This window comes from Triplophysa dalaica, chromosome 8 (assembly GCF_015846415.1).
Source record: "Triplophysa dalaica isolate WHDGS20190420 chromosome 8, ASM1584641v1, whole genome shotgun sequence".
Lineage (NCBI taxonomy): Eukaryota > Metazoa > Chordata > Actinopteri > Cypriniformes > Nemacheilidae > Triplophysa > Triplophysa dalaica.
This window is the reverse complement of record NC_079549.1, coordinates 4,248,591-4,263,378: the sequence shown is the minus strand read 5'-3', so window position 1 is coordinate 4,263,378 and position 14,788 is coordinate 4,248,591. Positions and strand designations below refer to the sequence as shown.

Below are 14,788 nucleotides of genomic sequence, written 5' to 3'. Positions count from 1 at the left end.
AATAAATCGTCTAAAGTTGTCCACAGTCTTAGGCTACTTAATTGCATTTTTACTGTAATAATTAAATTAGAGAGCTCTATAATTGAACTTTGCCTCGAAACAAATGAGATTAGAGCCCTCGGTAACACTTTATAATAACTGCACGCTATGAATCATTAGTTAAGCATCAGTACATAGTTAATTAATCATTTATGAAGCATTGGCCCCACATTAATAGACATTAGTAAGCAGTTTATAAATACAGCTATAAATGCTTTGTTCTTGATTTATAAGCATGTACATAATACGCTTAATAATCAAATTTTCATACTTTATTAAGGATGAATTCATCATTTCTAAATTTAGGATTACATTACTTACAAACCAGTTAGTTAGGAGTTGTCAGTGGTTCATGAGATCATTTAGAAAGTGTAAGTAAATGATTATTAAACTCTTTGAATGCACATTTATACATCTTATTATTCTGACATATAGTTGCAGTTACTCAATGTGTTAATAAATGCTTTTTTAACACACATTCTTGCTGTAATTCATGATTAATTAAGGTAGTTATAAAACATTTACTAGTTGTCAGTTAACTATTTTTGTGAGCTCATCTAAAGTGAGGACTATGTATGTCTTGTAAAGCATCTAAAAATGAGAGTTAAAGGCTCAGTTATCTTCTAAACAGAAATAGGAAAAACACAACACAGAGGGATAAAGAACATAGAAATATTTATTTCAAGATGCAAAAGAAATTAAACTGTACAACTGTACATATTAATGAATATAAAACGATTTAATATACAATAAAATAAAAACTCTGCAAAATAAAAATTGTACAACCGAACATATAAATTAACATTAAATGAATAGATATAAAATGAAAATTAAACTTCTGATTTCCTGCACACCTCCAGAAAAAATATAACTGTGAAGTGATATGCAACTCTCATTTGTAAATGCTTTACAAGGTATATGTCGTCCTCACTTTAGATGAGCTCACAAAAAATTGTTATCTAACAACTAGTAAATGTTTTATAACTACCTTAATTAATCATGAATTACAGCAGGAATGTGTGTTGAAAAAGCATTTATTAATAAATTAAGTAACTGTGACTATATGTCAGAATAATAAGATGTATAAATGTGCATTCAAAGAGTTTAATAATCATTTACTTACACTTTCTATATGATCTCATGAACCACTGACAACTCCTAACTAACTGGTTTGTAAGTAATGTAATCCTTAATTTAGAAATGATGAATTCATCCTTAATAAAGTATGAAAATTTGATTATTAAGCATATTATATACATGCTTATAAATCAAGAACAAAGCATTTATAGCTGTATTTATAAACTGCTTACTAATGTCTATTAATGTGGGGCCAATGCTTCATAAATGATTAATTAACTATGTACTGATGCTTAACTAACGATTCATAGCGTGCAGTTATTATAAAGTGTTACCGAGGGCTCTTTTATTCCATTTTAATAAGAATTATGATTAGAGTGCTCTGGAATTGGAGATCTGCTATTGCATTTCCACTTGTAGGAATTTAATTACTGTAGGATCACTCGCAGACAAGATGCTTTTAAACAATAATTCCTTTAAGAAAGTCCACAAGCAGTGAAAAACCAAGGAAGATAAGATCTTCAATGGAGTAAACACACAGGAGTTACATTTTAGACAAGACATGAAGGAACAGTCAGGGTACTAATAGTGACCGGGTAATGAGCCTGATTACGGGCAGGTATGTGGATAATTGATGAGGGACATGTGAGGGAGATTGGAGAAATTAAGTCCTTGGGGAAAACACGAGGAAAACTGTCTGGGGACCGACAGGATTGTTACAGTACTCCTGGAGGCTAGTGCAGGGCAGATGGGACCGGAAGCCTGAAGGACGATGCTCCCGGCACCGGGAATTAGGGAGGGAGGTGACGGGAGCTCGGGCGACCATGGGAGTGCCGGCAGTTCAGGGGACCAGGGTGGTGCCGGACCCATAAGATGCCGGGGTAGTGTCGCGTAAACCGGAAGCCAGTGTGGAACACCGGAACACCAAAAACCCTAGTTGCTTTGGAGCGGATGGCTCGGGGAACTCTGTAACACTGGACTGGCCCGACTGGAACCCCAGGATAACCGCGGGCTGCTGAGTCGGTGGAGGACTTTGGAGTGATGGGGAGGAAGGTGGTCCGGGTGGTCTCGCTCACACCTATGCGAGAGCCACTCATCCAACGGATAAGTTTGATGAACTCAACCATGGGTCTGTCCCTGCACTCAGGCGCCAGACACCAATGGGAGTCATCATTCAACCACATCTAAAAACATGCATTTAAGGGTGCAGCAAAATAATGTATCCTTTGTTTCCCCTTTGTATTAATGCCCCTGTTTGCATTCATGTCACAATGAGTTCTTGTTTGGTCCATGAGTTTGAGTTTAGTGTGTGGTGGTCACGTGCTTTCTCATTGTCTCGAACTGCTCTCAATGTTTAAAAAGCTGGTTTGTCCAGTTTTATTCAAGTGTTTGGTTCTGTTATTTCACTAAAGACATTTGGAATTCCACACTTTCGCCCTGCATGCTTTATATACACTCCAAATACCGGTGCAAAAGTCACTTTATATTTTTACTTGAATTTTATTAAAACACTTGATTTCTTAGAAGATCCATGGCTTGAAGTTTCCACAAGAGCATTAACAAGCTAGTCGAAGATCAGGCTTCAGATTTCATGAATGAAAGAGGTAATATGCTGAAAGATCACTTTGCAGCAGCACTGAAAGATTTTCTCACTTGTAATAAGAACATGCAGGCTTCACTACATCAGCAGCTAGTTCTAGATTATAACCTCACTTACTTCTTGCTAACTTCTCACTGTGTTTCAGTTTAGCAGCAATTAATTGTCCTCACAAAATGACAACCGACATACTTTATTGATTTATTTCCTAATGCATCTTGCATTGAGAAGTTGTGCTCTAATACCTTGCACTTCTATTTGCAGCCTCTTAGTCATCCACATGTTTAGAGCCCATAAATAGTTTCTTAGCAGGCAAGGGATGTCTGCTTGCACTGTGGAAATAAGAAGTCAGAGGAAGTGGTTTGACTCAAGCTCGGTTATTTACCCCCTGCTGGGACTAGATATGTATGCTCTGATATGGTAAAAATCTATAAAAGATTATTAAACATTTAAATAATATTTTTGTAAAACATTTTTGTGCCAACCATGTTACTTTTAAAATGTTTCAGGGTTTAACTTTATGTTATCTTATTTGTGCACACCGAACAGCACAAACTTCCTATAACTGAGCTATTATAGGTCTGTAGGTTTTTCATCAAATAAAAGCATACTGTACATTACTAGTCCCAGGGGGTATAACCGAGATTGAGTCAAAACACTTTCCCTTATTTCCACACAGCAAGCCAGACACACTTAGCCTGCTAAGAAGTGACATATGTGGCTCTAAACATGTGGATGTCTAAGAGGCTGCAAATAGAAGTGCAATCTATAAAAGCACAATCTGATACTGTCACAATGCTAGATGCATTAGGAAATAAATTAATAAAGTATGTAATGTCATTTTGTGAGAGAGGTCACTTATACTCAGAGTCAGTAACCATAGTAACTTACTCTGTGGACCTAATCTGGTCAGGAGCGGGAGAGTTTCCTTCCATCTCCTCCCCCTTTAAATATCGTAAATGGTGTGTCTCATTCATTCATCAATACTGTTATTCCTGGCACACATTTTGTTCACACAGAGACCAACTCAACTTTTATTTCTCTTTAATTTCTTTTTTTTATTCATTTACTTTCTGATTAATTTGTTTGTTTATTGGTACATTTTCTATTTATTCATTTAAATATTAGTCAACTTCAGCACATAAGCAAATCACCTGTATGCAGAGGAGAAAGTGTTTCGCTCTCAAACGCTGCCACCATGCTGCTATTTTTGGTGCCGTTGCCATGGAGAATCATAATATCGGCGTTCCATTGATCATGGCTTGTCACAGTTGTGGTTCAAGCGCTAAACTCGAGGTAAGTTTACCCAGAGTTGTTAGAACTAACTCAAATCAACTTATCTGAAACCAAAAACGAAAAGTTTCTCATCTCTGTGTAAATCAGCTCAGACTTTACATTTATACTCTGTGTTGGTTGAACCTCCTTATTAAAACGGGCCGATTATCTAAAGCTAGCTAGTAAAGCATACATGTTATTTCTTATTACAAATGAGAGAATCTTTCAGTACTGCTGCAAAGAGGTCATTCAGCATATTTCCTCTTTCATTCCTCAAAACTGAAGCTAAATCACTTTGACTTCCTTCTTATTGCTCTTGTGAAAAGTTTAAGCCATGCGCTTTTTAAGAAATCAAGTGGTGAAATGTTCAAATATAGTGAATATGTGGTGAGCTTATACTGAATATAAATTTTCACTTAGGTAACACGTTTAAATTTATATTAAAAAAAGTCCTTGTGTGATCACAGAATGTTATCTTTTGTGTGTGATGCAAAAACTGTATGAAATATGCAAAAAAGTGAAAACAAGACATCGAGAAAAAGTTTGTTTTGTCCAAAAGCTTGTGAAGCTCATAAAAAGTGCAGAAAACGGCAGACAAGCAAAGAAAGCAGGATGTACAGCGTAGGTAAAGGATATGAAAACCACAAGTAAAAAGTAGTACCTCATTGAAGAAACAATACAGTATGAGAACAGTTTGTTAAACAATATGACCGGATGATTTTTCTATAGATTTTGAGAACACCTTGTGTTTAAAATGGATTGGCTGTACTTGATTAATACTGAGGCTTTCCTGACCCTTTTTATGGTTTTCATCCTCTATGTGAGCAGTGATGCACAAGGTGTGTTTTTCTTTTTTTCATTTTATCAAATAATGAAGAGACTGCAGATGCAGTGATTTTTTCTCAACAAATTCAAAAATGTATGAAATTAACTTAATGAACTAACAGCACTTCAAAATATGCATTTTTAAGAATAATCTAAGTGCATATGAGGCACAGATGGTTTAATGGTATAATTTTTTAGTGCATGTGAGAGATGAGTCATATCATTTTAAAATATATTTTTGTAAGCAAAAATTGTAGATTTAAACCAACATTATATTTACAAATCACAAGCATTTTTATATCGATTTCGATTGGAACCACTGTTTTACTATGAAGTTTCTCACCATATAATCTTATTTAAACCTGATTGTTATTTTCATATACATAACTGTTCACTGCTATTTTCATCTGTTGTATTGTTATATTTAAGGTCAAGGCCAGCGTGGACAATGTCCAGTGTTTAAAGTTGTCAGAGGGACTGTGCATAAAGTCTGTTTGAACAAATCTTTAAAGATCTCCTGCAATCTAAAGTATTGTGATGGTCAGCCAATCAATATTACATGGTCTAAATCTGATGAATTGGGAAAATGGATTCCAGTAAATTCCAAAGATCAAATTTCATCATCAGAGAAGCAGTTTAATTTCCTGAACTTAACTTCATATTTAACTTTTATAAATATGTCAAAGTATCACGAAGGCTCCTACAGATGTGAATTTAAACTTCCACACATATCATCGGCCAGCCATCAAATAAATGTCTCTGTCACAGGTAACTATTTGTACTTTAACTTTAAGTAAGCAATTAAAAGTAACATTTTACACTGTACCCAAACAATCAAATCAGCTGTAGCTGAATAATTATTGACTGTTTACTAAAGCTATTTTTAAATCCCACAGATAACTGCACTGGAACTATAATCTCTTGTACTGAAAGTAAGAGCAGATTCAAGATTATTTGCATAATTTGTCAAATGTTCCACTCTGAGCTATTGATATATTCATGAAAAATTCCCAGTTGTATGTCTATAATTTTCTAACTTTGTATTAAGTTTTTCTTTTTTTTTGCTTATAGTGCCAACATCACAGGGCATGTATTCAGCTCCATGGTGGCTGCCTTATTTATCAATCTGCATGGTTGTAGTGATGCTGATATTCCTTTTAACAATCATCACTTTCCTTTCTGCCAGTGGATTTAAATGTGAGTAGCTGTATCTGTCTTTTTTGGATTTTGAGATGTTTAAAGGGTTAGTTAATTAAGAATATTCTGTTTGTTCGAATTTGTGGGATTTGCTTTCATCGCTAAACCATGAATGGCAGATTGTTCATATTTACTATAAGAAGAAAATTATGACCAGAATGATCAATAAAAATGTCATATATAAACATATCATTATATCATATGACCTTTAAAACCACAATAACTGTAAGTTAAACAGAACAACATATTATTTAAGATTTACTAAAATCCTACCCATTCGTTTGCTCTCAAATCTCTTTAATTTGATTCTTAACATACACACGTGGCAGATCGCAACAGTTACAAGACATACATTTACATTTACATTTAGTCATTTAGCAGACGCTTTCATCCAAAGCGACCGGTGGGGTAAGCAATCAAAAAAGAAGACTTGTCTCATATAACCTAACACAGTATACAGAGTTAAGTTAGATGTTTTTTTATTTTTATTTTTTATAAAGAGTAGAGAAGAAACAATGACCTGATTGAACCACATATGATACATTTGGCCGTGCAATATTTGAATGTATGTGAGTGATGTAAGTTCAACTGAGAAGATTGTGTCTTAAAATAACTAAATACGTTTCCGATTTTATGTGCCTTTTTTCAAAGGGTCTGAGGTTATAATACACTTTCATTATTAGGAAAGAAACTTTATGAACATTCAGAATTGTGCAGTATGTGTTCAAAATCATTTAGGTTTTTATTGATTTAAGAAAATGATTATTAAAAGTTATTTAAGTGTAAACTTACTCTCAGTGAATGTCTGACATAATCCTTACTTTTGATCATATTTTAGGTTCAAGGAAAAAGGTCAACCGAAGAGCACAGGTTCAGGTACAGTTCATAATTTACATTTCTGCATGTGACAAAAACTTTCATACAATGCAATAAACAGTCCATTCAAGAAGGGTGTTATACCTGAAATTAGAAATCTCAATATCTTTCCAAAGTTTGACCATATCTCAATATTTTTACTGTCGCTCTAATTAAAAAATGATTACATTCTTTTAATAAAAAGTAGGCCTACAGTTTTTGAAAGGGTGATGAAAGGTGATGAGAGGGATTGATTGTGCTAAAACTCTTTGTTGTGGGGGTCTTTTTGTACAAATTATGGTATTTTGATTTGTTTGTTTATATATTTGTTATCTTAATTTTGGGGGACTAAAAATACTACTTTTTACAACTTTGTTAATAATGATGATTACATTTTGTATTAACTTGAGCGAGTGGAATTTTGTATTGGTGACTATTGGTGCCATATTACACAATATTTAGTATTCTTAATTATCTGTCATTTGAAATATTCACCACAGTTCGTAATAATATCTTATATTCAATATAACCTTCAAGTATTCTTTTTATTAATTTTATTAATCTGTTCTTCTCTGGGACAGTTCAGCTACTGGAAATTGTTCTTATTCTGAAAATGTTTTGTTATAGCCTACCATTACATTTTTTATACTAGATTACCAATTTTCAAAGTATGTATACAGTATAAACCAACGTTCATCCCAACATCACTTTGGCTAAATGATAATGTAACATAATGAATTTGTCTGTTTCTAGAATTCAGAAGAAACACTGCAGCACAATCAAGAGCTCCTAACATTACCTCGTGAACAGTATACAGCGTCTGCGTCAGATACGGTTCATGAATCATTGTCCAACATGAAAGATAACCAGACAAGCCGGGTTGTCTATGCATCTCTAAAGGACTTCATACCTACACAGTCATCGACCACATCATGTAGTAGGACAAGTGAGGAGTTAACAGTTTATGCATCGATCCGGGTCTCATGACATATCATCTGCAGATCTAGACAGAGGAAGTCTCCAGTCCATTAAATTGTGATCCCAGCCAGAGATAGTTTTGTTTAACTTTATTATTCATGCTGTACTGCCTAACAGGAAGCAGGAGATGAATGCTTCATGTTTTCACCACCCACAGTATTAATTATCACATGATGTTACCTCCATCATTGCATCATGGAAAACTGCTGTGAAAGTGATACTCATTCTGAAAACCACTCATGATTTCAGTGGCCTTTGCAACACCTGAAAAGTGATACTTACAGACTGTTAAAATAGTAACAGCTAATGTTTATGTGTAACAGATGTGTTTTCCTTTTTATATATATTTTTTTGTCATTTCTGGATGTTCTGTCAGATTTGTGGTTTGAACTATTTTCACGAATGTTCATATTATTCATTATTATTATAGCAAATAAAGATATTGCAGTTTAAGAACAACAAAATATTTAAGTTGTGAATGTACTTAGTGCTCATACTGTCAAAATTCTAGACTGTCAAAATTCTACAGTAGAAGCTTTAGACCAAGTGTCTTACATGATAACTGTTGCAGCTACAGGAAAGTTTCTGTAACCTTTGTGGTTAAGCTTTTTGCTGGTAAGCTAAGGGTTGCAGGTTTGCGCCTCACAAGAATTAGATCAAATTATCACCAGTGTTTCCATGAGCAAAGCATTTAACCTTACATTTCTTCAAGAGCTGTTCCTTTACCAAAGAGGTGGTCTCTCCAATATGCAAAATAAAAACACAGTTAAACCTAGTTCTCAGAGTCAAGAGAGAATTGAAATTGAGTTCTAATTGTCACTCGCAGAAGTCATTTATCATTTCTAGCACCCTCATGTTGCACCACAGAAGCCACAACTAGAGTATTGACTTTGCATAGATAGTTCCTGAGCATTAAACCTCTGTATCTTAAAAGGTATGTCCGGTAATTCTACAGATCAAAATGATACAAATGAGCTCTCCAGTCATTTATTCTCCCTTATGAAATTCACTTTGGCAAAATACACTTTTGTGTGAATCCCATGTGCAACCCATGGGATCACATGTTAAAACCCATTGGATCACATGTGTAACATGTGGTGATATTTCTCCACATTACGTGTTTCAGGATATCCAAAATGACCTAGAGAACTTTTGGAGCATCACGGCAGAGATACCATAGCCATTTAGGTTGACAGGAGGATGTTGTGATTTATGATCTGAATCAAAAGTTCTAACACAACACATTGAAATTCTAGTGAAGATCTCTTTTTGAAGGTCTGTGCTTCAAGAACATTTGTTTTTACTGTATTTTCTCCTGTATTCTGTATTGCTACTTTCCTTTTTGAAAATTAGTATTTCTATTTCCCTTTCTTTTGGTCTTTCGACGTTGTGTCGAGACAGAATGGGGTTTGAACTTGAGAACCTATCATCTCTGATTGTACTTTTTAAAAGGCCAATTAACTTGGCGAATGGCATGGCATGCCAGTTTCCGGCCTGTGCATACGGGTATAAAAGGAAGATGCCCATTCATTCACCTTTTTTTCTTCGGAACCAGAGAGCCATCACATGCTGAGCGTTATCCCTCAATATCTTCCTACTGGATTCTACGACGCAGAGCAGCAAACTCTTCCTCTTCTGTGCGACTTTACCTGGGGGTTTTGGTAGCGGACCTAGGTGTCCATTTGGACAAATTTCTTAAAGAGCTTAAATTTCCTACAGCGTGCACGTCAAGGCATTGAAGCAGCTGGACGAGAGAATACACTTCCAAGTTGTCATGCAGGAACTGCGTTACACCCCTGACTTCGCTCTCCAGTAGACCAAGGTGACGGCGGACGCCTTGGGTCCTAAGATGTCCACTCTGGTGGTCCAGGGAAGACACCTGTAGCTCAACCTTGTGCAGAAGAGAGTCACAAAGAAGGTACGCTTTCTCAAAGCGCCCATCAGGCAAGGTGTGCTATGTGGCGACACCGTCAAGGAGTTCTCTCAGCAGTTCTTAGAGGCGACGAAGCAGATGGAGGCCATCAAGCACATAGCCCCCGCCCTCAGGTCGGGTAGGTCCCTGCCAGTGTCTGCTCCCCACCTCAGGCACCAGGTAGACCCAGGACATCGGGCATGACTCTAGCCACAACACGGCTGTCGAGTCACACCGGTACGGTACCTACCCTGACCCATCACATGCCGGGCCTTTTTCTTCATGCCGATCTCTTTCCCATCACATGCCGGGCCTTTTTCTTCATGCCGATCTCTTTCCAGCTGAGCGTAGCCTCAACTCAACGTTGTATCATGCCCATCCTGCAGCCTTCAGCACTCTCCACTTCAGAAGCTCTGAGCAGCTCTTTGTCTGCTTTGGAGGACAGCAGAAGGGTAGAGCTGTCCCCAAACATAGACTGGCGCACTTGATCCTGGACGCCATCACTCTGGCATACCAGACCCAAGGTCTCCCGTGCCCAGAGAGCTCACTTCACCCGGGGTGTAGCCTCCTTGTGGGCAGTGGCTCAGGGCCCCTCTCTGGCAGACATGTGCAGGTCTGCAGGTTGGGCTACCCTCAAAACTTTTGCGCAATTCTACAACCTTTGCATACGCCTGCAAAGCACCTTCTCCCCTTTGTCAGAACCTGTGACCTCCACTAGGTGGACTCCACCGCTCCTGCGCACCCCTGGCTAGGGCCCCCCACTGCTACTCCCATTAGATCTCCGCACTGGTGAGACCATGTAGGTATTCCACATATTACCTCCCTACGGCAGGATGTGGTCTCTGTAGCGTTCCCCATCAGGAAGCGCTTCCCAGTGTTCCTTACAGTGCCTGGCGGCCATCTCGTCTCTAGAGTAGGAAGGCCACCACCTGTGCAGCCGTTGGTAAGGGCCTCTCGTCGTGACACACTGAAACTTATTCCTTACTACACCACTGGAGGGTTACGATTCACGGTAGTACTCACTTGTGACACACCCAGGCCAGTCAGTGTCACTTCGAAAGAAAAGGTTGTGGCGTGGCTCAGCGCAGTGCCGTTTCATATAGGGACCCCATTCTGTCTCGACACAACGTCAAGAGACCAACCGGAAGGGAACATGTCAGTTTAGACTGTAACCTCTGTTCCTTAATGGAGTGCCTCTCAGGTTCCTCTGCCAAAAAGGTGAGTGATGCACAGGGCAGAGACTGGCATGCCATTCGCCAAGTTCATTAGCCTTTTAAAAGTACAATCAGAGATGATAGTTTCTCAAGTTCAAACCCCCTTCTGTCTCGACACATCTCATTCCCTCCATCAGGGAACAGAGGTTTTATTTGAAAGCAAAACGTTTTTGTTTGTTTGAAATTTTTCCCATAAATCATTAATATTAGTCAACCTATATGTTTGACAGGTTTTTCAAATATCTTACCAATGAAAAGTATCGAAAAGTCTTTGTCAACTTTGACAACACAATTTTCAATTATTTTAAAAGCACAGTTTTTTTCATTTCCTGTAAACAGCGAATTTGGACATCCGGGGTTTCGGAAGGACAGCAACAATATTCAAAAACTGCAAAGCATTAACATACACAGCGAAAGGTAAAGGAAAAGGAAACCACAAGTGTGAAATACTGTACACCTCATTGAAGAGTACAAGACAGAGTACAAGAAAGAGTAATGTGTGTTTAACAGTGTGACTCTAAAGGTCTGATGAATGTTTTTAGATTTAGAGAATAACTTGTACTGAGATGGCTTGGTTATATATTGGGAATACTGTGACTTTTCTGACCCTGTCCATAGTTGCCATCCTGCATGTGTGCATTAATGCACAAGGTGAGTTTTCTTTATATTGTAATTATATAATGGAATACTCTGTTGATGCTCTGATTTTTACTAACAAATTCTGTACTGTAAAATCAAAACTTGATTGATTACTTTAGCATCAAAATAAATATACCCAAAATGTTTAATAATTATTATAATACAGTAAGTGTGTAAAAATGCATTAGAATAAACATATTAAGTGCAAAAGATGAATTTCTTAAATTCAATATCAAAAAATTCTTACATATATTTTTTTTTTATTAAAAGTAAGGTGAAAATCTTTGGTTTGCAACGCAATTTTAGTGCACACGGGAGACTGTATAGTACTGTTAAAATACTGTTGTTTAGATATTTTAATCTTTAGGTCAAATTTGATGGGTAAAGCATAATACGAATTGATAATAATTTAAACAAAGAATACAAGTGAATAGAACATGCAGACAATGAATTCAACCTTGACTTATTATTACAATTATTTTTTTATTTTATTTTATTTTTATTTATTTTATATATATATCACTATTTGCCCAAGATTCTGATAAATATATAATAATTTTTATTTCTTACCAAAGAACTTGCTAAAACTGTTTTAGTTTATATGTATTGTTGGACTTTTTCTGATTATCAATTTCAAATTCTTAACTGTATACTATAGTCATCTAAATATGTTATAATGTTATGTTTAAGGTCAAGGCCAGTATGCACAATGTTCAGTGTTTAAAGTTCTAAGAGGGTCTGTTCATAAAGTCTGTTTAAACAAACCTTAGAAGATCTCCTGCAGTCTGAAGTACTGTGATGATTAACCAGTCAATATTATATGGACTAAAGCTAATTCCTTGAGCAAACGGATTCCAGTAAATACCACAGATCAAGTTTCATTTACACAGAAGACTTTTGATTCACAGAACATAATTTCATATTTAACGTTTGCAAATATATCAAAGCTTCATGAGGCCCAATACAGATGTGAATTTATTATTTCACACATATCATCCGTTAGCCATCAAATATTTGAAAACTCTAAAGTAACCTTTTCTTTACTTTTATATTTTTATATTGAGCGAGGCCATGTCCAAGATTGAAATAATAATGAAACTAATGGGAATCAAACTTTGATACTTGTTGTCTCAGAATTGGACTTTGAGACTTCATCCTGGTTTTCACAGATTGGGTAACGTATTAAAAAATGTGTCATTCTAAGAGAACATTCCTTAATTTATTGCATGTTTTTTCATTTTCGTTGCTTATAGTGCCAAAAGCACAAGGAAGGGAATCATGTCCATGGTGTCTGCCTATTTTATTGGTCTGTGTGGGTGTAGTGATTCTGCTTGTATTGTGCTTTGCAATCCCATGTATCAGTCGATTTAAACGTAAGTGGTTTCATATATTTCTATTACACTGAGAAATTTAAATTGTAGTTCAACAAATAATATTAATTCTGTTTTACCCAGCCTCTGTAGATCACAAAAGGAGTTAGGCAGGCAGAATGATCACATTGTTTTTCCTATTTTATGAATGTTGTCCTAAAATAACAAATTAATGAAAAGTATTTTAACAACAGTCTATATGCAGACTATATGCAAGTCCTCAAAATAACTTTTGAGCAACACACTTAAATGTTCATTTTATACAAATGAAAACATTCCCCTATGGTAGCTCTCAATTTTCAAATCTGAATATCATAATCAGTGATACACAAAGTACATTTTCTGACCATTGTCATTAAACCGTTTACACATGAATGTAAATTACAGACAACTATCAACAAATGTAAAAAAAAATGTTTATTATTCACAAAAGTCCATCAAATTGCTTCTGAAGATCGTATATTGCAAACCCTGGTCACAATTCACTTTTATGAAAAACACCTAATTTATTGTGTTCCTGCAGAGGATAGAAACTCATACAGGTTTCCAAATTCATATGTACTGTATGCTAATATTAAGTAAGAGTGAGTTGATTTGAGACATGAATTAAGTGTTTTTAATTTGAGTACATTTTGAATGTGAAATTAACTGCAGCTGTGGAAAGTTGAAAGTTGGTCAGGTGAACTGTGTGGGGAGTTAATAAATGACTAAGAAATGTATCCTCATTGTGTAAAAAACTGTTACATGAGCCCTACTTTGACTTATTAATGGTTATTTTCAGGCTTAAGAAAAAGAGAAGTCAAGAAGGTACAGGCACTTTATTTTGAATATTAAAAATTACCTTTATATTTCTTATACTAGTTGCCTTACCAATTGTCTCAACATATTTACAGCATAGAGCCCAATTCATGTGGACTACACCAGTCTCAGATGTTTTGAAACATGAAGAATTTGTCTGTGTGCAGTACTCATCTGTCCAAGATTAAATTGTGATTCAACACAGATTGTTTGTTACACTGTACAAAACATTAGGTTTATTAATGATTTTTTATTATTAGTTGTTGATTATTACTTTTTATTAAATCTTTGTTTCTATTACAGTTTGTTAGTTCGTTGTCTTTAGTTCCCTGTTTCCTTTGTTCGGTTTTTCCACCACTCATTTGCGATCATGGTTATTCTTTTATTTGCACATATGTTAATTTGACCTTCATTTGCCTTTGTATTTTTTGCTCTGTTTTTCTGCCTTTGTCTGTCCGGTGTTGCCGGTGTTATTCACACTGTTTTGCACTACCAGTGCTTTTTGGAATATAGTTTTAAAATAAACCTTTTGGGTTTTGATCTTTGTGGAACTCATCTTCAGACCCTAAGCGTTTTTATAAAAAATTATACAACAGTTATTTCTGGGTGTTGAATCTGCAAATCACAGCTGTTACTGGGTGGCGGTATGCACCTCAACAAGTTGGTTGCAACCTGCCTTATAAACAGAGAGACTGAGAACTTACTACAGAAAAAAAAGACATTTTTACATTAAAAAACAATAGAAACTGCAGCACAATGGAAATAATGCATTCTTGGTGAGTGTCCTTTTACAATCTTTCTTTCGTTCCCACACATGTCCTGCCTCATTATTTTTCAATAATAACTTCACCAAAGCAGCACAGCGCAAATTTTAAAGACGTGACAGTTTGAAATTGATAACGAAAGTTTGTTCAACTATTATGCTGGGTTGTAATTTTTGGCAGAAGAGTGAAGTTCCCCATTTCGACACCCTGATGTTGTTTCCGTTTTATTTACACATTTGTGACGCAGA

At 36.0% G+C, this 14,788-nt stretch overlaps 1 protein-coding gene across 1 annotated transcript; it reads left to right on the top strand.

Moving 5' to 3' along the window:
* The first annotated feature begins 4,761 nt into the window (after nt 1-4,761).
* Nucleotides 4,762-8,150, top strand: si:ch211-214p13.8 (uncharacterized). Its single transcript, XM_056755659.1, has 6 exons — nt 4,762-4,827; nt 5,243-5,581; nt 5,710-5,745; nt 5,885-6,010; nt 6,849-6,886; nt 7,619-8,150. Exons 1-6 carry the CDS (start codon nt 4,791-4,793, stop codon nt 7,850-7,852), a joined length of 810 nt encoding a protein of 269 aa, XP_056611637.1. The 5' UTR covers nt 4,762-4,790; the 3' UTR covers nt 7,853-8,150.
* Nucleotides 8,151-14,788: the final 6,638 nt, after the last annotated feature.